This window comes from Coturnix japonica, chromosome 3 (genome assembly GCF_001577835.2).
Source record: "Coturnix japonica isolate 7356 chromosome 3, Coturnix japonica 2.1, whole genome shotgun sequence".
Lineage (NCBI taxonomy): Eukaryota > Metazoa > Chordata > Aves > Galliformes > Phasianidae > Coturnix > Coturnix japonica.
In genome coordinates, this window is record NC_029518.1 from 4240444 (window position 1) to 4260878 (window position 20435).

At 51.7% G+C, this 20435-nt stretch overlaps 1 protein-coding gene and 1 long non-coding RNA gene across 2 annotated transcripts; both read right to left on the reverse strand.

Annotated features, from left to right (window-relative positions):
- Positions 1-1716: 1716 nt before the first annotated feature.
- On the reverse strand, positions 1717-4212 carry LOC116653216. The gene is made up of 2 exons (XR_004306729.1): positions 3138-4212; positions 1717-2326 (listed from the first exon to the last, which is right to left on the reverse strand). It is a non-coding gene; the product is annotated as an uncharacterized LOC116653216 (long non-coding RNA).
- Positions 4213-7390: 3178 nt separating this feature from the next.
- On the reverse strand, positions 7391-8425 carry NKX2-2 (NK2 homeobox 2). Its single transcript, XM_015856602.2, is given in 9 exon segments — positions 7391-7583; positions 7585-7655; positions 7657-7866; positions 7868-7891; positions 7893-7999; positions 8002-8031; positions 8163-8180; positions 8183-8288; positions 8291-8425. Coding segments are annotated over 9 exon segments (894 nt in total).
- Positions 8426-20435: the final 12010 nt, after the last annotated feature.

The window sequence follows — 20435 nt, forward strand, 5'->3', positions numbered from 1 at the left end:
AGCCTAGACCAATATAGGGTTCTGTTTTGTCGTTCTTTATATATATATATATATGTATAATGTCAATATTAAAACAGGTGATGACAAATTAAGCCAAATGGCTTAGAATGTGTCATTTGATTTATAGATGCTGGAGTGCCTAGAAAATTCTCAGCTCCTCCTGCATTCACCATGTATTTTGGGTTTAATCTCTAGGTCTTTCAAAGACAGAAGCCTTCATTAATGTACTTTATCAGTGTCTTCAGATTCTGTTGGGCTTGGGAGTAGCAGGACATGGATAATGTCAGCATGGATGGAGCTTTTCATGTGCTTTTCATTGAGGAGGTGGTATGGCACAGCCATATTCTTTTCCTTCTCTATGCCCCAGTTGAACATCTTTTGCTGACAGTGAAGGCAATAAGATCATGATTTGGTGAACATTTACAAGCTGGCAATTAATAACTGGCAAAACTGCTTTCAGTGTTCCAGCTCCATCTGGCATCTGTGGGGCAAAGGATCTGTGAGGGAAGGTGGGATGGATAGCAGTGAACACAAACGCATCATTCTGCACTTTATTTCCTCAGTCCATTGAAGCCTGAGGATGCCTTTCCAGCTCCCATGCGGGAGCATGCACTTAGCACTGCAGGGCAAGGTGACAGTAGCAGCCACATCCCCAAACCTTGGTCCTTCATACTGTGTAAATGGATTTTCTGGGATAACCCATGGGCTGATCCATACCCAGTCCTGTCAAGCAGACCATAGAATCTTTTTGACCTAAGTTATCACCACTGTCACTGACTTATGTGAAAGTACCTTGAGAAAAACACAAGATGCTTTACTGCATTTTTATTTGAAAGTACACATTTCAGACTGATTCACTCCATATTTCCTCAAGTGAGCATATTTCAGCTTGGGTTTAGGTTGCACTGAGTCTGTGGAGGGGAGACTGCATCATGGCTTGCACTTTATGGACTGCTTGAGTGATAATAGATGCAGAAATCAAAGGATATGAAGAGAAGAAAAGCAAATCCTCTGTGGTGTAGGAGAGCATCAGGACTGCACTGCGTGGAGCCCAAGGATGGCTCTGGGAAAGCTGAGTCCATATTTGTCAAAAGTACACTAGGATTCCATTATTTGAGCTGATCTTGGGCAGCAAAGCATGCTCTTTAGTTGATTGCTTGGTTGGTTGGCTGGTTGGGTGCTAATTTGTCTAGTTGGTTCTTGGTTGCCTGGTTTGGTTGGTTGGTTGGTTGGTAAATTGGTTTGGCTGGTTGGCTGGTAGTTTGGCAAGTTTGGTTGACTGGCTTGGCTGGTTGGTTGATTGGTTAGTTATTTGGCTGGTTGCTTGCTTGGCTGATTAGTCTGTTGGCTGGCTAGTTGTTTGGTTGGCTAGTTGACTGGTTAGCTGGTTTGGTTGGTTGGTTGTCTGGTTTGTTGGTGGGTTGGGTGGTTCAGTTGCATGATTGGTTGCTTGGATGGTTGGTTGGCTGGTTTGGTTGGTTAGTTGGCTGGTTTAGTTGGTTGGTTGATTGGTTGGCTGGTTTGGTTGGTTGGTGAGTTGGCTTTTGTTGGCACTATTGGTTAGTTGGCTGGTTTGGTTCATTTGGTTTGCTTTGATGGAGCTGGTGGCCTTCAGGCTTTTGTGGGGCATGTTCAACTACAGACTGGGACAAAATCCTTATTAAGAAACTAGCTGTGAAGCTCCTTGACTGGAGAAGGGGTTTGTCTTATTCTTCCTTGCATATTTATTTGACAGTCATAGATAACAAACGACGATGAATTTTTTTCTTCACGTGGTCGAAGAAGGATTTGACATCTTTGAATGCCTGAATTGTTTGTATTATTGTTTTGTTGGTTTTTTTTTGTTAGGGTTACAGGCTGCTATGTGATTGCTTTGTGCTCTTGGCACTAAAATAAATAAATAATTCTGAACATCCATATTGTATTTATAACTGATTTGTGTGTGTGTGTTGTTTTGTTTTGTTTTCCTTAAATAGTTGAAACAGTTCAGACTGATCGACCAGTCCAAGCCATGAAGGTGATAATACAACCTTAAATTCTAAGCAGCTTTGCTTGCAGTTTTCCTGGTGGATGACTTTCTTCCTGAAGTGGTGCTAAACCCCCTGAAATACAGCAGGTCTCTATGCAGAATTGAGGGATGCTGATGTTTGCTAAGTCAACCTGCAGCAGTTCCAAGCAGGTTCCTGTGAGCTCTCCAACTTGCACATCTCATCTGGAATGTTTTTTTGTCAGCAGCACGGAGAGGGTTTCGAGCAGTTAAATCCCCAACGTGTATGTGGAATGAAGAGTCATTACATACATCCTGGTTACCTCTAACTGTTCAAACCTTATTTGTGCAAAAGAAGAAAACATGTTAAACGTTAAAATGGAGAAGCAGTAACTCACATTGTACATTATTTCTTTTGCCTATTAAAACATTTAAAAATAATTTATTATCCAATTCACATGCAAGCGTGTACCTGCAGTGCCCAGATGGAACTGCATGTTGATTCTCTCAGACCCTCATCTTGATCAATGGGAAAGGTTTTATGCCTGGTGCCAACCTGTCCCAGCCAGGGAAACAAGGGGAATGTGGGCTTGCATGGCAGGGATGTACCAGGGTGTTGGAGCTGGGGTTCCCCTGGTGGGAGACAGGCTCTGAGCAGGTGCTGCCATGTCACCCCAGGTGGGTGGCAACTGCTGCATCAGCTGCAAAGCCTCGAGCACAAGTTGTGCAAGGTGGGGGCATTGTATGCGGCCATCCAATTTTTGAGGCAGAGGATGCTGAATCCAAGTGCTTGGTGCTACACTGGATAGTGAATCTGCTGAATGAAAGCCTGTTAGATCAAAGGAAATGCAAGATGTAGCTATGCAGCACCTGGAGGGAAATAAGCACAGAGTGGTCTGTCCTGGAGCATTTCCTGCTGGAGCTGCATGGGTTGAGCACACAGCTCTGCTGTCTGCAATGAGAGCTGGCATTTGCTCAGAATTTCATTTATCCTTCCAGAGTTGGTTACAGAGCAGCTCTGAGTTGGACCGTTCAAAACCAAACGAAAAGACAAAAACAAAACAAAACAGAACAAAACAGAACAAAACAAAACCCCACCACCATCAACAGCAAACAAAACCAAACAGAAGTGAAGTCTTCAAGCACCTACCTGCTACGCTGAGCTGCAGAAACACCTTGTTGTGTGTGTGAACTTGTAGCCGTCTGCGTCCCCAGCACTGCTCTGACCTGTGGTTCGCACAGGGGTGAGAAGAGGGGGAGGGCTGAGAGGAAAACACGGCCGCTCCGGGATGCTGGCACTGCGCGGTGCTCCTCACTACCGTCGGTTCCTTCGTTCTTCTGGCTCGACTGGTGCTCATAATTACACAAACCAGAGGTGAATGCCGCGCACACAACCCCACTTAGGACTTGAAAACGCGTTGTTTATCCTTTCAATATTAAGGACGGTGATGCCCTGGCATTGCCCTGGCACTTCAGCGGGCAGGTGAAGCGCCGGATGCTCAGTCCCTGGATACTCTCAAGGCCAGCTTGGTTGGGGCCCTGGGTGTGATGATGGCAGCCCGGCCTCCCCACCCCCGGCCGTCCCTTGTCCCGCAGCGCCGCCGTGCGGCCGCCCCGTCGGGGCTCGGGGTCGGCGCCCACCTCCCCGGCTCCCCGCGGGGCTCCGCGCCGCATCCCCGGGCAGCTCTGCGGGGCTGCTCTGCGCCCTGCGCGGGGCTCTGCTGCCTCCCAGCGGTCCAGCAGCGCACGGAGCAAAAGAAAAACCATCAGAATCATAAATCACAGCAGAAAAAATAGACCCCGAAATCGTTTCCTTCTCGGAAAGAAAGCGGAGATTCGGGGGAGAGGGCTCGGAGAGTAGATGAGATGCGAGGATGAAGAGCCGTGAAGCACTGAGGCTGGCGGAGTGCCGCTCTCCCGAAGCCACAAGTGCCCATTTCCTGGTATTCCGCCTACGGCGCTATCGCGGCTGCCGTCACCGCAGAGCACCGGGAGCGGAGGGGGGGGAGCGGCCCCGAGCGTCCCCCGCAGCCTTTCCCTACCGGCCCCTTAATAAACACCGCCGAGAATTGCTCTTATACTTGGTAAATATTGGCTTAGCTTTTCATTGACCGGCTCTCTTGAAAAAAGACCCGAAAAATCCACACCGGTTCCAAACTAAGCCAAACAGTCAATAGGTGACGAAAGTAAGTTATTTCCAGGGCTTAGCGGGGCTTCCAGCTCATTATCGGGTTATCTGATTCGCCTAAACAGTTCCTGCCCCGCGAGGGGCTGGGGAAGGCCGGGCGGGGCAGGGTCGGGGCTGGGAGCAGGAGGGAGCACAGGTGAGGGTTCTCTTCCTGCTCCCACACCGCCTCAGCCCCACAGCCTCCCCCCTCCTCAGTGGGGTGGGAGAAATGTCAAGGATGAGAGGGTTGTTTTTTTCTTTCCTTTTTTTTTTTTTTTTAAATACTTTTTCACTATCCTTCCTTCCTTCCTTCCTTCCTTCCTTCCTTCCTTCCTTCCTTCCTTCCTTCCTTCCTTCCTTCCTCCTTCCTTCCTTCCTTCCTTCTCTTCCTTCCTTTCTTCTTCCTTCCTTCCTCCGCTTCCTTTCTTCTCTCCTTCCTTCCTTCCTTCCTTCCTTCCTTCCTTCCTTCCTTCCTTCCTTCCTTCCTTCCTTCCTTCTCTCCCTCCCTTTCTCACTCTTTCTTCCTTTCTTTTCTTTCTCTCTCCCTTTCTTTTTGTCCTATTCTTTTACTTCTCCCTTTTCCTTTCTCTCTTTTCTCTCCCTAATCGCCTGCCTCGCACAACGAGGAGCCACAACAAGAGACAGTTCTCTGGAAAAAGAACAGAAATTGGTCAGTGCGGCGCTGCATAACATTACAGGGGGTGAATGCGCCCTTGTTCTCGGCCGGGCCGCGGCCGCCGGGAGGTGCGGGCCGGGAGATGCGCTGGGGAGGGGGGGCGATTTCCTGCGCCATGAGCCCAACTTGTCAGCGGGTCGGGGAGAAAAGGAGGGCTCTGTTGTTCTTCAAAGAGAGAGGGAGAGAGGGAGAGAAGGAGAGAGGGTTTCTTCTTTTCTTCTTTCTCTCTCTCTCTCTCTCTCTCTTTTTTTTTTCTTCCTTTTCCAGAATAGATATAGCACGAATTTTTAATTCGCCTTCCTTTCACAGACAACAATGCTGGTTTTGAAAGCTGGGCACAATTTGGGTTTTGTGAGGGGTCCCCCGGCCCAGCTGGCCATATGGGATACAACATGTAGAACATGCCTAACAATGAGAGCGAGTGACAGCCGTAACAAAACGCAAAGGACACTGCTCCCTGACTCCGAGATGTGCTGCCTCCCAGAAACCGATTGAATGGCCCTAAAAAAAGAGGAAAGGGGGGTAAAGAGGGAAAGGACAGTCTCCCCCCCCCCCTCCTCCTCCCAAACTGCCTCTCCCTTCTTTTTCTGTCCCCCTCCCACCCCACACCCCCCGACTGCCTTTGCCTCGGTCTCTTTAATATGCACGCCTCTAACATGCTCACCTCCCTGCCTCCCCCATTGTGCTGTTTTGTGAAGTCTACTGTATATTGTGTAAAGATAGACTGCCCGGAGCTGGCCTGGCAACATGGGAGATATAAGGCCACGGAGGTTAGGGCCACACAACTGGTTTTATAGACTTAGCAGAGCCTGGGGAAAAAAATATATATATACATATATATATATATAAAGAAAAAAAAAAACAGAAAGTAAAAGGGGGGAAAAAAGGAACTGTTTTCCCTCTCTCCCTGGGCTGGCAAAGGGAACGCATAAACTGTGCCCGCTCCTTTGCCGGCCCTACAACCCGCTCCATCAGTCAGGGATGCACGGCCGAGCGGCTCCTCTGCCTCAGGCTCGTTGGGTGGAGGAAGGAGGGTAAGGAAGGAGGGTAGGGAATGGGGAGAATGAAAGGAGAAAAGGGGAAAGAAAGCGGGGGAGGAAAAAGAAAGAAGGAAAAAAGAAAGAAAAAGAAAACAAAAGGAAAAGGGGGGGAAAAAAGGAAAGAAAACTGGAGAAAAAGAAAAGAAAAAGAAAAGAAGAAAAGGAGAAGGTGCTGCTATTAATAATAATAAATAAAGAGAAGGGAAAGGGGGAAAAAAAGAGGGGGGGAGGGGAATAAAATTGGGAAAAAGAAAAGAGAGAAAAAAAGAGAACGCAGCCCGGCTGCGGAGGCCGGGTCGGGCTGCTCAGGGTTCCGGATCCCCGCTGCCTTTGGGTATCGGCCTGCCCAGCTCGGGACGGGACGGGCTCTGCCGCAGCTCCGCTGCACCTGACGAGACTTAAAAACCGATTTGGGTTTGGTGCTACCGGCGGCGATGGAGAGGATGGGGAGGACGGGAGCGATCTTTTTCCCCGGCCGTGCCCTGCCGGCTGCTCTGCCCAGAGCTCCGCTATGGGGTGAGCGGGCTGTAGGAACCCCTTCATCCCCCGGCATTCCGCTCCGCCTGCACCGGGGCGCTGCGCCGCGTAAAACCATCGTTACGGCTCCAAAATGAGACCGTTCCCCTCCGTTTTCGGCTCCTCTCCACGGCCGCTTTCGCCTTAAAAAAAAAAAGTTTCGAGTGGCTTTAAAAAAGCAAGGGGGGTTTTGTTTTTGGTGTTTTTTTTTTCTCTTTCAAAACCCATCGCTTTGAGTCAAATGAGTCTCGAAATATTAAAGTTCCGGGCACAACGATCGCTCTGCGCTCTTCGGGACGTTCAGTCCGCGTTTTTCGTACCCGGCGTGGCTGTGTGCAAAGCCAGGAAGAGATAAGATAACCCGGGGCGAGAGCGCCGAGTGTTGCTGCCGGTCCCAACAGCAGCAGCAACGATTCCTACCAACGCCCCTATGAACAGTTACCAGCGTTTACCCGCGGCCGAAAGTAGGGGCAGAAGGGAAAGGAATCGAGATCTCCGTCTCAGAGCCTCACAAACCCTCATAAAATCACAGGAGCAGCGGGTTTTTCATTCTTTATTTCCTTGTCGGTTTATTCTGACGACCTTCCCCCCCCCCCCCCCCCCCCCCCCCCCCCCTCCCCTTTTATTTTAGTTGTAGGTAGACCAGGACCACTCTGCATGGCGCAAAAATCTCTGTAACAATGACAATGCAAGAAAAAACACCTCCCCTCCCTGCTCCCCCCCTCCCCTCTCGCCTCCCCCCAGCGAAACCCCCCAAAAAATGGAGGGGAAAAGAGACGGGAGAGGGAAAAAAACAAAAAGAAAAAAAAAAAAACAAAAAAAACATAATAATAATAATAATAGCAATAATAATAATAATAATAATAGCGCTTCCCTCTCCGCTCCTTCCCCCGTCGTTTCGATTTTAGTTTCGGAGCATCAGTCTGTCTCTTCCTCTCTCTCTCTCTCTCTCTCACTCTCTCTCTCTTATTTATTTTTGACTCCTTTTCTGTGTCTCTTTATCGTTATTTTTTCCTCCTCTCTTGCTGTGTGGGTGCGTGCGGGGCCGGGTGCGTGCCGCCACTCACAGCCCGCGTCACCAAAGTCCATTGCTGCGCCTGTACCAAGTGATGCGCTGTGGGGTACTGGGGGCTGCCGGCCGCGCTGTACTGGGCGTTGTATTGCATATGCTGGAGGGACTGGGCGCTATAGGCGGAGAGGGATGCCGGCGTGCCTCGTCTGGAAGGTGGCGGCCGCCAAGTCCTGAGCTTTGAGCGTGTGGCAGGGCTTTGCCGTCCCGCACCAGGACCGGCACGGCCACCCGCCGCGGGGAGGGGAGAGGAGTCACTTCCATACCTTTCTCTGCCCGGGCCCGCTTCATCTTGTAGCGGTGGTTCTGGAAACACAGATCTTCACTGGGTGGGCGTCAGGCGATCAGGCTGGCCAGGTGCTCCCGCCTCCGGGCTGACAGGTACCGCTGCTGCCGGAAACCGCGCTCCAGCCTCGTAGGTCTGCGCCTTGGAGAAAGAGCACCCTCCTCTTCCTCTTCTTCCCCGCGTCCCCTCCGCCCGCCGCTTCCTTCTCGTTGTCGGGCGATTCGTCGGCCGACGGCTCCGGGGACTTGGAGCCGGCCTCGGGCCGCCCGCTCCGGCCGCCAGCCCGTGCACTGGCGGAGAGCGGTGCCGTCAGCGCGGCCCCGACGGCGCCTCCCGCCCGGCCCGCGGGCCCCGCCCGGCCCCTCCCGGCCCCGCGGCCCCGCGCCCCCCGCCCGGCCCCGCGCCCCGGCCCCGCACTCACGGGAGTACTGGATGCCTCGGCGCTCGCCAGCCAGCGCGTGTAGGGATTATCGCTATTATCATAGAAAGGGGGCTTCAAGGCAGCGTTCTGAACAGCGTCCAAGGGGGTTTTGGCCCAAACACCGTGCCGTTTTTCTTGGGAGGCTCCGGCGCTTCGCTTTCCTCCTCTCCTCCTTCCGCTGCGGAGCCGTCCTCGTCGTTGGTGTCGGGGAGGTCCAGGATGTCCTTGACGGAAAAACCCGTCTTTGTGTTGGTCAGGAGCATGGTCCGCGGGGAAATCGGGGTCGGAAAGTTGAGAGGAGCAGCTCGCCGAGCTGTCACCCGGAGCGAGCAGCGGCGACAGCGCGAGGGGAGGGCGGCGGCGCGGCGGGAAAAACGTGGAGAAAAAGGAGAGGAGCTCTTTCGTGCCGAGGGACGAACGGAGCCCCGGCGGAGCCCCGGATCTCTGCGGGCTCCTTCTGCCCGGGTGGGGGGGGTGGGGGTTGGGGGGGGTTGACTCGGGGAGCGGAGCGGCAGCCGCTTCGGAAACAGTTTGTAACTCCAGGGGAAGGGAAAAGGCGAGGCGAAAATTACAGATCAAAAAAGAGCAAAAAAGAAGGAAAAAAGATCAGTTCTTCTGGATGGGGCTGACACAGCCCGGAGCCGCGATTGCAGCGTGAAAAAAACGAGCCATTGCCGGAGCGAACAGTCATATATAAGGCTGGTCCCCGCACATGAACCTGCCGAGAGGAGGGAGAAAAAAAAGACATGAAACCCGGGAAAGGTTGGCCACGTGTGGGCGGGTCTTGGAAGTCAAGTGGATGAAGACAGTGTTTGCAGATGTGAAATTGCGGGTTTTGGGCGAGCTCCGAGCTTCCACCATTGGTGATGAGTGGTATAACGTGTCAGTTAATTACCGGCGTGGGGAGGGCCCTTCGCGTGTTGTGTGTGTGCGCCGGGGAGAGGCTCTGGGTGATTTTCTGGCTTGTCGTGTTTTGGTTTGGTTTGGTTTTATAAAGCTATATTTATATACAAAGAACCCGAGGTTCCTCACACTCCAAGTGTGGTTCTTTTTTTTTTGGCCAAGTGCAGGAAAAAAGAAAAAAAAAAAAAGATAATAATAATAATAAGATAGAGGGGTGGGAAGGATAAGGAGAACCGCTCGTCGTGCAGCCCCACTCGCGGTGTCCCCACCCGCGACAGCGCGGCTGTGGCACGGAGCTCAAGATGGCAGCAGCCCAACTTATCTAAACCGCCTGGGTCAATATTTTGGTAGAGGCTTAAGGATGAACGCTGGAAATTAATCAGCAAGTAATGATTCTAGTTCGTTCCGAAATGAAGCGGAGTGGCAAAACGCGATCTGCAGTCACGACCGCGGAGAGATGCGGGGACGTGATTAGCTGGGGGGGGGGGCAGAGGGGGGGAAGGGGAGGGGGGAGGTTGCGAGGGAAGGCGCGGGGAGTACGCGTTTTATTTGAAGAGGTCTCATTGATTTTGCCTCTGTCTTGCAGGGGAATGAGAACCAGCCCGCTCGGTTCATGTAACGGGCTGCAGCCCGGCGGACTCTCAGCGTTCCTGCCTTCGTTTCATTTCTTTTTTTTTTAATCTTTAAAATGGCTTTTGCAGGACGCGGGGAGGAGCCCCTCCCCAGCCCCCAGCAGCCTCCCACCGGCTTTTCCTCCTCCGTTTCTCTCATCTCCGTCCTCCCCCTCTCCCGCTCCCCGAAGGGCTCCGCTCGGCCGTTCTCGCACCGACCCGGGTGCTGCGCTCCGCGCAGGGAGCTGCGCACAGCCGCCTCCTTTTGCCCTCCGCCTCTCCGATTCCAGGCTAAGAAAAGTTGCCCGAGTTCCCCTTCCCGCAGGAGGGAGCCAAGAGGAAAACGGTCCCTCCGACGCTCTCGATCGATTTATTCGCACCTTCCCCCCCCACCCAAGCCCGCTCCCCCAGCCCCCAGCCTGCCTCCCATAAAGTATGTGATGTGGCTGACAATGCCCAGGGATTTTTTTTTTCTTAAAGCGAGCCCCTGAGCACATCCTGGGTGGTCGGAGCCGCGCAAACACAAATACAACCCTATGGCTAAGCTGGAGACAATGTCCGCAATGTAGACAAATGTCCGGCTTCTGTTGGAACCCTTTGTCTCGGCGCAGTTTTTGCATTTATTTCAGTGGCGAAATAATACGTGATTGACGCCCTCTTTCAATGTGTCCTAACTGTTGGGAATAAATCTGAGGTTGTTCCTAGTTGTCATGGTATTCAACCGCTCTCAATGGCTATCTCTTCATCCATTTCGGAGTCCTTCCTCGATACGAAGGGAACCCCTTCGTGCGGGCTCCTCTCCCTTTCCTCTGCGGGGAGGGGCCTGGGTCGCTCGCATCCATCTCGATGCTTCGTGGCCGGCAAATCTCGGCCTTATAGATGGATGCGTTCCCTTTGCCCCACCTGGATGGAGCGGGGGAGTTCGGATGGGGTAGGATGGGGTCGGAATGGGGTTTTCATTCCTCCCCACTGCGGAGGGCGAGAGGGAAAAGGATAGAAGAGAGAACGGTGATGGCGAGAAAAAGTCCCAAAGTCAGCTTTATGCTGATGGGAGCCAAGCAAGCAAGGGAAAAAAAATAAAGAAAGGGGGGAAAAAGAAGGAGTAATAAGAATTATATATGCATAACAATAATAATAAAAGAATACATAGACAAAAAGAAAGAAAAAGAGCCACTCGAATACTTTGAGGGTACCCAGGCTCCCAAAAGAGCCGATGGCCGGGATTGGGAACGGAGGCGGCGCCCCGCAGCAATGCGGGGGGTGCGGGGCACAGAGCGTGAGGGGCCGTGGGGAGCTGATGTCGTGACGTCACATGCATGGTGACGTCAGAGCCCTCTGACGTCAGGGGAGGCCTCGGGGCCGAGAGCAGCCGCTTAAAACCCGACGGGGGGGACGAGAGGCTGGGTGCTCCAGGCCGGCCGTGCTGAATTTAAGCCGGAGGGTTATTTGCACAAGAGAACAAGAGGCTGAAGGAGAGGTGCGTGTACACAGGCTAAGTGGCCGCACTTCAGGACAAGTGCCCTCTAGGAGTGTTTACCTGTTTACTTTCGCAGGTAGCTCAAACAGCCGCCCCCCCCCCCCCCCTCCTCGAGCTGTGGGGAGCCCCGCACCGGCGGTGGGTTTTAGCAGCATTACCCGTACCCTATTCCTAATACACCACCCAAACAAGTGCATGTTAAGGTGTTTCCAGGAGCCTCCCCGCTATCCCTCTCCCTTCAGCTCACTCTCTCTCCTCGACCTCCTTCTCACCCAGAGCCCATAACAGCCTCCGAGTTGCTCTGCTCATTGTCTGATCGGACCAAAGGTGCGAGCTTATTGTTTTCCTTCGCTCTAGACAGCAAGGAAACAAATAAAAAGCACCTCACCTTGCCGCTCGGCGAGGATTAGCGAAGCCGTACAAAGCCTTTGTTAGGGGGACAGGTTGGCTTTATCCCTTGGAACGAGCTACGCTTGAAATAAAGAGGGCAAGGGAAACGCGGCTCCCGATAATTGTTATTAATTCACCTTCGGAGCCTCCCCGTAAGCAATCCCAGCTTTGTGTTAGAGGGTGGCGAGGGACGGAGAGCTGAGTCATTAGGAGAGGACATCTTTTGTCAGGGATCAAAACAACAACAACAACAACGTCCCCCACTACTCCGAAATGTCCCCTGGCAGAGCTCTAAGGAGCATTTCCCCCTGCGTGGTCGCTCCCGGCTCCGGCCCCTGCACGGGGGCAGCTGGCACCACTGGCATCGCCTGAAATGCAGGAGCTGCCCCGCATCCTCCGTGCATTGCAGGAACTTAATGGTGAGCTGCGGGGTTCGGAGTTTCTGCAGGGGGAAATTCCCTTCGCTGTTGGCGGCTGGAAAAATGATTGCGTTAACAAAGGCGTTAATGGGGTTTAGGTGGAGGGCCGATGAAAAAAAAACCCAAACCCCCAAAAAACCAAAACCGAAATAAACTACAGCAATAAGGAATGAGGCTAAATTTCCCTGCATCTGAAAACGGAGCCGGCTGCATTCTTCCCTACGAAAGCCCCAAAATTCCAGCTCCGGCCTGCCCTTTTCCCGCAGACAACGAAACCTTCTCCAGGACGTAGGAATCTCAATGAGCCTCCCCTATTCTCTCGCTCACTCTATCTCCTTTCCCCCGAAGCTTCAAAGCCGGAGAAATCCTTCCAATTCAGCTCTCTTCCTTCGAAATTTGGAGATCTAGATAGAGCCAGCCCCGCCACCGAGCTCCCGAGGTGGCGAATCGGAATAGAAATGGGGATTTTCCTTCTCCTCCCTGGAGGCTAATGAGGTTATGTCGGTGCCGGAGGGCACATGTTAGGGCTTTGATAAATGCACTTTAATGAGATCTTTGAAAATATTGCCGAGAGAGTCTGCGGCAGCGCCGGTTCGGCAACGCGATGCGTGTCGGCACAAAGCGGAGATGGGAGCCCCGCAGCCCCCGGCCCCTCTATTTGTTTCTCTTATTTAATTTTTTCCGCCGAATCCGAGCTGTAAGCCCAGCCCGAGGCCTCCCTTCCCGTTCAAGTCTATTCCAAGCGTTTTATTCACCAGCAGAACGCCTCGTCCCCCCCGGCAAACCCCTCGGCTGCATTCGTTCCCATCTCTCTAATGATGAAACGTGTCCCAATGAGATTAAGCTTTGTCACAAATGTTCCTGCCGGCGAAGAAAAACCCAACTCGTTTCGATAACGGCGATCTGAATGCGGGAGATTTAGAGCCCTTTATGAAACGCGGCCCCGGCAGCACTTTCTTATCTGCGTGGGTTTCTCCCACGCGAAACGCACAGGGCACAAGTCGGGCCGCAGTCACAGGTGCGGGGACGCAGGGGAAGAACGGCCAGGACGGGGGGTGGGGGGGCGACCGAGAAGGAAAGCACGAGGAAAGCGTCAATAGGGAGGGAAGGAGCGGGGCGGCGGGCAGAGCCGGGCCGGCCCCCGCCGAGCAGCCCGGCCCGACCCGGGCCATTCCCGGTCCTCTGGCGGACTCTGCCGTCGCAGCCGAGAAGTGTCGCCCCGCCGCCGGGCCGGGGTCCCCGCCCCGAGGTGAGCCGGGGCGGGACGGGCCCCCCGCCGTCGGGGCGAGGGGAGCCGCGCTGCCGTCGGGGCGGCCTCACCTTCCAGCTTTGCGCACCCCCACCCCCCCGCCCCAGCACGCGTCCCCGAGCTCGCCGCTCCCAGACGCAGCCCTCCCCGTTCCCACATCCGTCCCCTCCCGGCTGGCGGCCCCCGGCCCCGCGGGCTCACCTGGGCCGGGCCGTGCTAAGCGGGCGGGGGTTGAGCGCGGCGGCGGCGGCGGCTCCGCGCCTCTCGCATTGTCTCCGCCGTGTGCGGGGCGGCCGCTCCTTCCTCCGGCTTTACATCGCCCGCTCTGTTTGCTTTCCTCCCCGGCGTGTGACGCCAGGCGAAATACTGGCCATATGTTCGGCGGTAATAAATTGGTTATAAGCGCAAACACGCCGGTTCCTGGATGGCTCTTTTAAGCCGGCCCCGGCCCCGCTGCTGAGCCGGCCCTCTTCCCCCGGGGGGCAGAGCCCTCCTCCCGCCCCCTCCCCAAAGATGCGCGGAGCCGTTCTCTGCCCCCCTCCCCACGCTGCCCCGATCCGCCCTCGCTCCCCGCAGCCCCAGCCCGCTCCGCAACTCGACCGGGCTGCCCCGCGCCGAGCCTGCCCTCTATAAATCGCTCGGTAGCTAAGACGCTATAAAAACCAAATAGCCAGATGTGGCACGTTATTTATGTGTGAAAGCTCGTTTACATTAGATATGCTGATCCAAGCTTTGATAGCAGGGGTTTGCGAGAGATTAGAGCTGGGTTTCCATAGCCAGCTCCAGCTGCAGCCCCCCTCCGCTGCCCCTTTTTGGGTTTCTTTTTCTTTTAATGTTAATTATATCTGTTTATACACTTCAATTCCAACCCCCCCCCACCCCCCCCTACCCACACCCCCACACACACACCACCCCTACCCCCCACCCTCCACCCTCTTCTATTTATTTATTTACTTTATTTTTAGGATGCTGCTAAAGACAAAGCTGACGGAGCAGCCTGGGGGGTTGGGGGGGTTGGGAATGGGGAAGGAGGGGAGGGGAAGGGAAGGGAAGGGAAGGAATGGTGCCTTCCGAATTTCCTGACGGTGGGGATGGAAAGCGATACCTGTTCGTGCAATAGGCACAAAGCCCGACACCAGCCCAACAGGTGTCACCGGTCAGGGCCAGCGGGAAGCCAGCTGGGGATGCCTCTCCATCACAGCTCAGTTCTCCCAACCACCTGCCGTATGTTTAAAACCACTATAGAGAGACCTTGGACTCCTCTGTGAAAGTCTCCAGGGCCCAGGACAGATATCTCCTAGCTAAATACCCTGGTCACAGGCAGCTCTAACAGAGCAGCCCGCAGATAAGGAGATTGATCCTCAGAAGGAAATCAATAAAGATCTTGTTCTGAGCAGTTAATAACTTTGCCAAACTTGCTTTGCTTGGATAACAAAGTGCCCACAGTGCTGACTGAGAGAGGGAAATTTGGGGAAAAAATGATCCATTGCCTGTATCAAAATAGTAACATAAATAGTTCATTATTTCTTTGAATACACACAAAATCCTTAGCTTTCCTAACAAGAAATTCACTCTGAATATCTAGGCCATGTTTTACTACATCTCCTAGGTACAGCTGCATGAACCCAAGCTAGTGCTTTTGCCTCATTGGCAAAACCAAACCTTTTTTTGGAGAGCTATTTGGAGATGCACTGGTTGTTGGGCTCTGTGAAGGAGAGGCACCGAACCTGTCCTAGGGGCAGGTAGGTACCCCAATGTCAACCCAAGAAGGGACAGAGGGAGGTATCTCCTAAGGGGATTCCCAGTTCTCTCACTGGGATGGTGGCATCCCAAGTTCAACACAAGAAGGAGCAGAGGTTGGCATTTCCAAGTGGTACCCATAATTTTCCCTGCGGTAAAAAAATTCTGCTCTCCTCTTATGGAGGTTTGTTTGTCCACCTCTTTTTCTCTGTAGATAACATTGGTCTTCCCAGGTCTTCCATGTAGGAAGCTTGGTGTTGTGACATCTAGCCATGAATTGCTGTGGAAAGTACTTCAAAAGGATTCAACTCTTGATGACCTGCCACGAAAAATAGGTGCCAACCAGTTCCCATTCATGTGGGCAGATGGGAAAGGCAAGTTTTGCTCCATTTTATTTGTGCCCCATGAGCTCATCCCACTTGACTCATCCTGAAACAGATCCATCAGGTGCGGAAGAGTCAAAGAAGGCTTTTATTTTTAAATAAAGCCCAGGGAAAGACACTGACATTGATGCTGTAAAACCTGTGAGCGACACGGGAGCCAACTGGGAAGGCACAGATAAGGAGCGAATGGCGGCATATCGCGGGCATCCCGTCAATCATTCATCCATCTCTGGGTGCCCAGACTGAGTGGGTGGGAACATCGCTGTCAGCTGAGATCAGGGAGGATGTGCTGGTGATGGTGGGGATGTTGCAGCTGCCAGGCTCCTTTACAGAGGTCCAGGAGCAGATCTGACCCAATGCTGCCCCAGTACAATGATGTGTTTCTAGGATCTATCTGGGAAAAATGCGACATATTCAGATAATACTGGAAGACTTGTTCAAAGTTGGTTTTGGAGGAGTCTGACTGTTTTCTTCAGTTTCCATGGAAACTGGATCCAAAACCCTCTGAGCTGCGTCCCTGGTGCACCTCACTCCAGGTGGAAGCTGCCCCACAAATCCAAGTCCATCCAGTTTGGCATCTCCGAGCTGAGTACTGGCACCCCTACCTTTCTATCAGGAAAAAGTATTCCCACTGGGTTCAGGTACCTCAGCCATACGTTCTCACAGTGCTGGAGGGTTGGGGACCATTGGAGATCTGGAGCTGGTCAATGGCCTGACAGTGCTCTGCAGAGTAGGATAGAAATAGAGTGAGAAGAAGAAAGATAATGGAAAAGAGGAAAGAATAGAACAGGAAGAAGACAGTGGGGAGATAGAATGCTGACACCACCAAGCAGGCAAGCAGAAGGTGAGGGGAAGGTGGCACAGATGTTACACATTAACAGCTTGCCCGACTGCTGTCTCGTAACCCTCCCCATTACTGGGGGCCTCGGTGTGGCTGCTCTGGCTAATGTGTAACCCCATATCTTCCCTGTTCTGATCTACGGGGATGTCCCATGGGCAGGATGGCTCAGAGAGTGGTGGGCTGATTCCGTGTTGGTGGATAGGGAGAATGTTTGGTGGTGATGATCCCTATGAATAAATATTCTTCTAGCAGCCCTAAATGTTTCCCTCTGGGGAGCTGGGGAATTGAAGTTGGCTCACAATGAGCTGTCCTGTAGCTGAAGCACGATTGACAAGACATCAGAGTTTCCCAGGCATGCTCAGATGCAGTGTTCCTGTTGATTCCGTGTTCATGGGGAAAATTTTGGGGTGGAATCCCAACCACTTAGCTGCTGGCATTGAACAGCATGGTGAATGTGTGCTGTGGCTGCCATAGAGTGCTGAGGCTGACTGGAGTTATGGCTTATAGATGTTGGGATCAATATGTTCCTTCAGCTATTGCTAGTCATGGGTGTTGCCACGACAATGACCCAGAAGGCCTTGGTCAGCACTTTTCTTTGGTGTTGAGATGCCTTTTAGATATGTATTTTATTTTTCCTAGGTGGTTAATGTGTTGGAAAGCCATGGAGGAAGTAGGACATGCCACTGGCTGGCATGACAAGTTGTGATATGATCCTCCTTTGCTCTGAAGGAAAAGAAAATGCCCATTTCAGCGTTGTTCCTTTCTTTCCTTTTTAAGCAGTTATCCTAGATAATAGTTCTCAAGCTGTTGTGTTGTTTTTTTTTTCCCTCTCAGTACAACTAAGTCAACTCTTTTGCTTGAGATAGCGCCATGCATCCCATTTATTCCAGTAATAGGTCACATTATATACTAATCACAATGCTAAATACTGCCTGTAAATCCAAGTTTCTCATCAAAGGAAAAGACCTGAGCGAACAGCTGAGTCAAGTAATGAATATCAGGAGGGTTCTGCTCTTCAAAGGCAGAGAAACACTGATTCTTTTTAAGATAAAACCCTGATGTTTAAAAGAAAAATAATTGGAAGTAAACCTAGAAGATTTACTTATCTCAAAATATGATTCCCACAAATAGCGGTGGTCTGATTTTCTCTGAGCATCAGCAAGCTTGGTCCCAGCGCTGAGGCTCACCAACATGCTGGCCTTGGAGCCCATGGGTCAGACCCCACTGCTGGAGATATTTGGGGCAAGGGGGGGAACTGAAGATCGTGCCCTGTGATGAGTGTGCCAAGGAAGTCAGCAGGCAGGCCTTGAAAAAGAGGGGATTAACTAAAAAGGGGAAAAATATATCAAACCCAGCACAAATACCCTGAGACACAGAAGGTAAATTCTGCTCTAGTCCTCCATAGAAGCCAAGCTCCTCCTTGGAGAAGAGACAGGGGAAGGCGATCAAGCTTTTGACTAGCGATTTAGCTGAATGCTCCATGCCTGACCCATGCTGTAATCTGAGGGTAATTAATAGGCTGTGATGTGGGTAGGGAAATGCCTGTTTTCCTCCCATCGCACCAACCAATTGGGGATTTCTTTCTCCCGCTCTCAGATAACACTCAAATGTAGTGGAATGAAACCAAATGAGCTTCTTGGAGTGATTTTTGTATTTTGTCTCTGTAATCTCTGGGTTTATTTAAATGTTCTCGTTGAGGTTATTTTCTGAGACTCTTTTCATGTCGAACATCTCCTGTTGAATAACTCCTCAGACACTATAATTTCAGGATCAACAATGATGCTGACAATAGAGGAAAAAATTACATTGCTCGGCACAGAAAAAAATGAATCCATATCCCTAAGCTTTATTCTGCTGCTCAGGGAGCACCTATGTATATACACAATCCAAATTAATGCAACAATCAACTTTTGCTTGAGCTATTTCTTCTCAGAACTTGTTTTTAGAAGGACAGAAGCCTGGTCATGTTAAATTAGGGCCAGTGCTGTTAATCATTATTCACTAAAGCAGAAGGCTGTCTGGAGCAGGGGGTGCTGTGCGCAGGCAGGAGGAACAGATGACAGCTCAATGGAAGAGGTTCAATGACTTGTTCTTCATGTCCTGGGCACCTGGGATGTTTTCCTTGAACTTCCAGCATTCAGTCGAAAGCCCCACATTATTTTCTGAAGGACATCAGAGATAATTTTATTCATCTCAGAATAAATTCTGCAACTGTCTGTAAAAGAATAAATGAAGAGACTTAACACAGCAGAGGAGATGGAACATGTCACAACTGTGGCATTTCATTGAATATGCAGCACGTCTTTCTCGACTTAAGTGAATTGAAGAGCTTTGAATATATTCACCAACTCTTGTAACTACAAAAAAAAGTAAAGCAAGTGCATTACTGGGGTTGCAGATGTCAAGTGACTTAGCATTTTAACATTTTCATTATGCTCGGGAACGGTAAACAGAAAAGCAAGCCAAGGATTTTTTCCTGTAAATTGCATTATGTTTCTAAACGACGTGTGGCAAACCCAAAGCCAACAGAAAACTCTGGTGAACTGAAAGGAAAAGCAATGGGAAACCATTGGTGTTTTGTTCTGAAGGTGACAAGAGTATGGAGGTGGGCAAATGGGTTTGTCACAAATGCTTTTTTTGGCCTGGATTTTCTTGCCTCCTGCAGCTCCTGGCTTTGGGGAGCAATGCTTCATCCCACAACCTTGGAAAGCATCTGAGGATAGCTCAAAGTGGGGAGCTTCAGCTGCTGGGTGGCTCTGTGCCCTTAGGGAACATGGCATGAAGGACCAAAATCCCAACCAGAAAATGGATGCACTGGCACACCCAAATGCAACTGGTGGGATCTCCATGGCCACTGGCACCAAAGCTCCATAATACCAACCAGAAAAAGGATGTACTTGTACACCCAAATGCAACTGGTGGGATCTCCATGGCCACTGGCACCAAAGCCCCAAATTCTCCATCTGGAAAAGCCATGAACAGCCTGTCCAGCCTCACCTCAAAGGCCAGGGGAGGGGGGAAATACTGAATATCCTCACACGGTGCTGGATGCCATTTGGCTGGGTGCACAATGCACCCTGGTTTGATCTGAGATGGAACCTAGCTGGTTCTGTATGTACCTGGGTGGAATGTGGGATGGGACCTGATTCAGTGCAGAATGGGATCCAGCTGAGTGCTGGCTGTCACTCAGCTGTGCAAAGGATAGGACCCTACTGGATGTGGCATGGGACCTGGCTGGGTGTGAGTCGTGAGCCAACTGGGTGCAGGATGGAGCCTGGCTGAGTACAAGATGCAATGCAGTTGGGTGAGGAATGGGATCTAGCTGGGTGCAGGATGGGACCCGACTGGGTGTGGGGTGGGACTGGGCTGGGTGTAGGATGGAAGCTGGCTGGGTGAGGAGTAGGAGCTGGCTGTGTATGGGATGCAGTGCACAATGTGCCTGGCTCCTTTGTGCCTCTGTCACAGGAGCTCTCTGCATCTGTTCCATGCTGAAGTGGCTCTTGGGCTGTTTAAAGGTTGAGTGCTCCTGCTCCACACGACGGAAGGCAGATTCGGTTAAATAAACACAGGGGCTTAGAAATAAATTGAAGGTTACGTGAAGAGCTGGATCAGAATATAATGTTGTCAGACACATTACAGCACGCCAGTCTGAATGTGGCTCTCCAGCCATATTGCTCTGAAATGGGCTTTGGCACATTCCTGTAAGGCTTTGCTGCCACATTGGGGGGAGGGAGGGGGGACGCAATATGGGGGCTCAAATAGGGCCAAAGGATGGGACACTTGTCGCACTACTAGTGAGTGTTGGATCCTCCCTAGGATGCATACAGCTGCTATTTGGGTAGCTGTCCGTGGTCCAGGAAGGTGGTATGGATCTCTGGCTGTCTGCTGTTCTCAGTTCTGTGTCATACCATAAGCGTTTTATAAAGCTCTATTCTCCTTTAGTAACTGAAGATACTCTTTTACTACCTGGGAGATGGTTTGGGTTTAATTCCAGCATCTCAGCAGCATTCTACATGGTGAAGGCAGCACACTTAGGTTTAATTCCTGTGCCCTATAAACAGGAGTTTGTTCAGGATGTCGTTTTTGTAGTGCTATAACCAACTGGATCTGAAAAGCAGTATTTTCAGACTAAAGCAGCCCCAGTACCATCACTGTTACCCCAGCAGCGCAGCCTGCTTTGTGCTGGTGCAGCTCATCCTTGCTTTTACTGGTGTGAGTGCTTTCCTGCTGCCTTGTCAGTAATTGTGTGTCAGAATTATG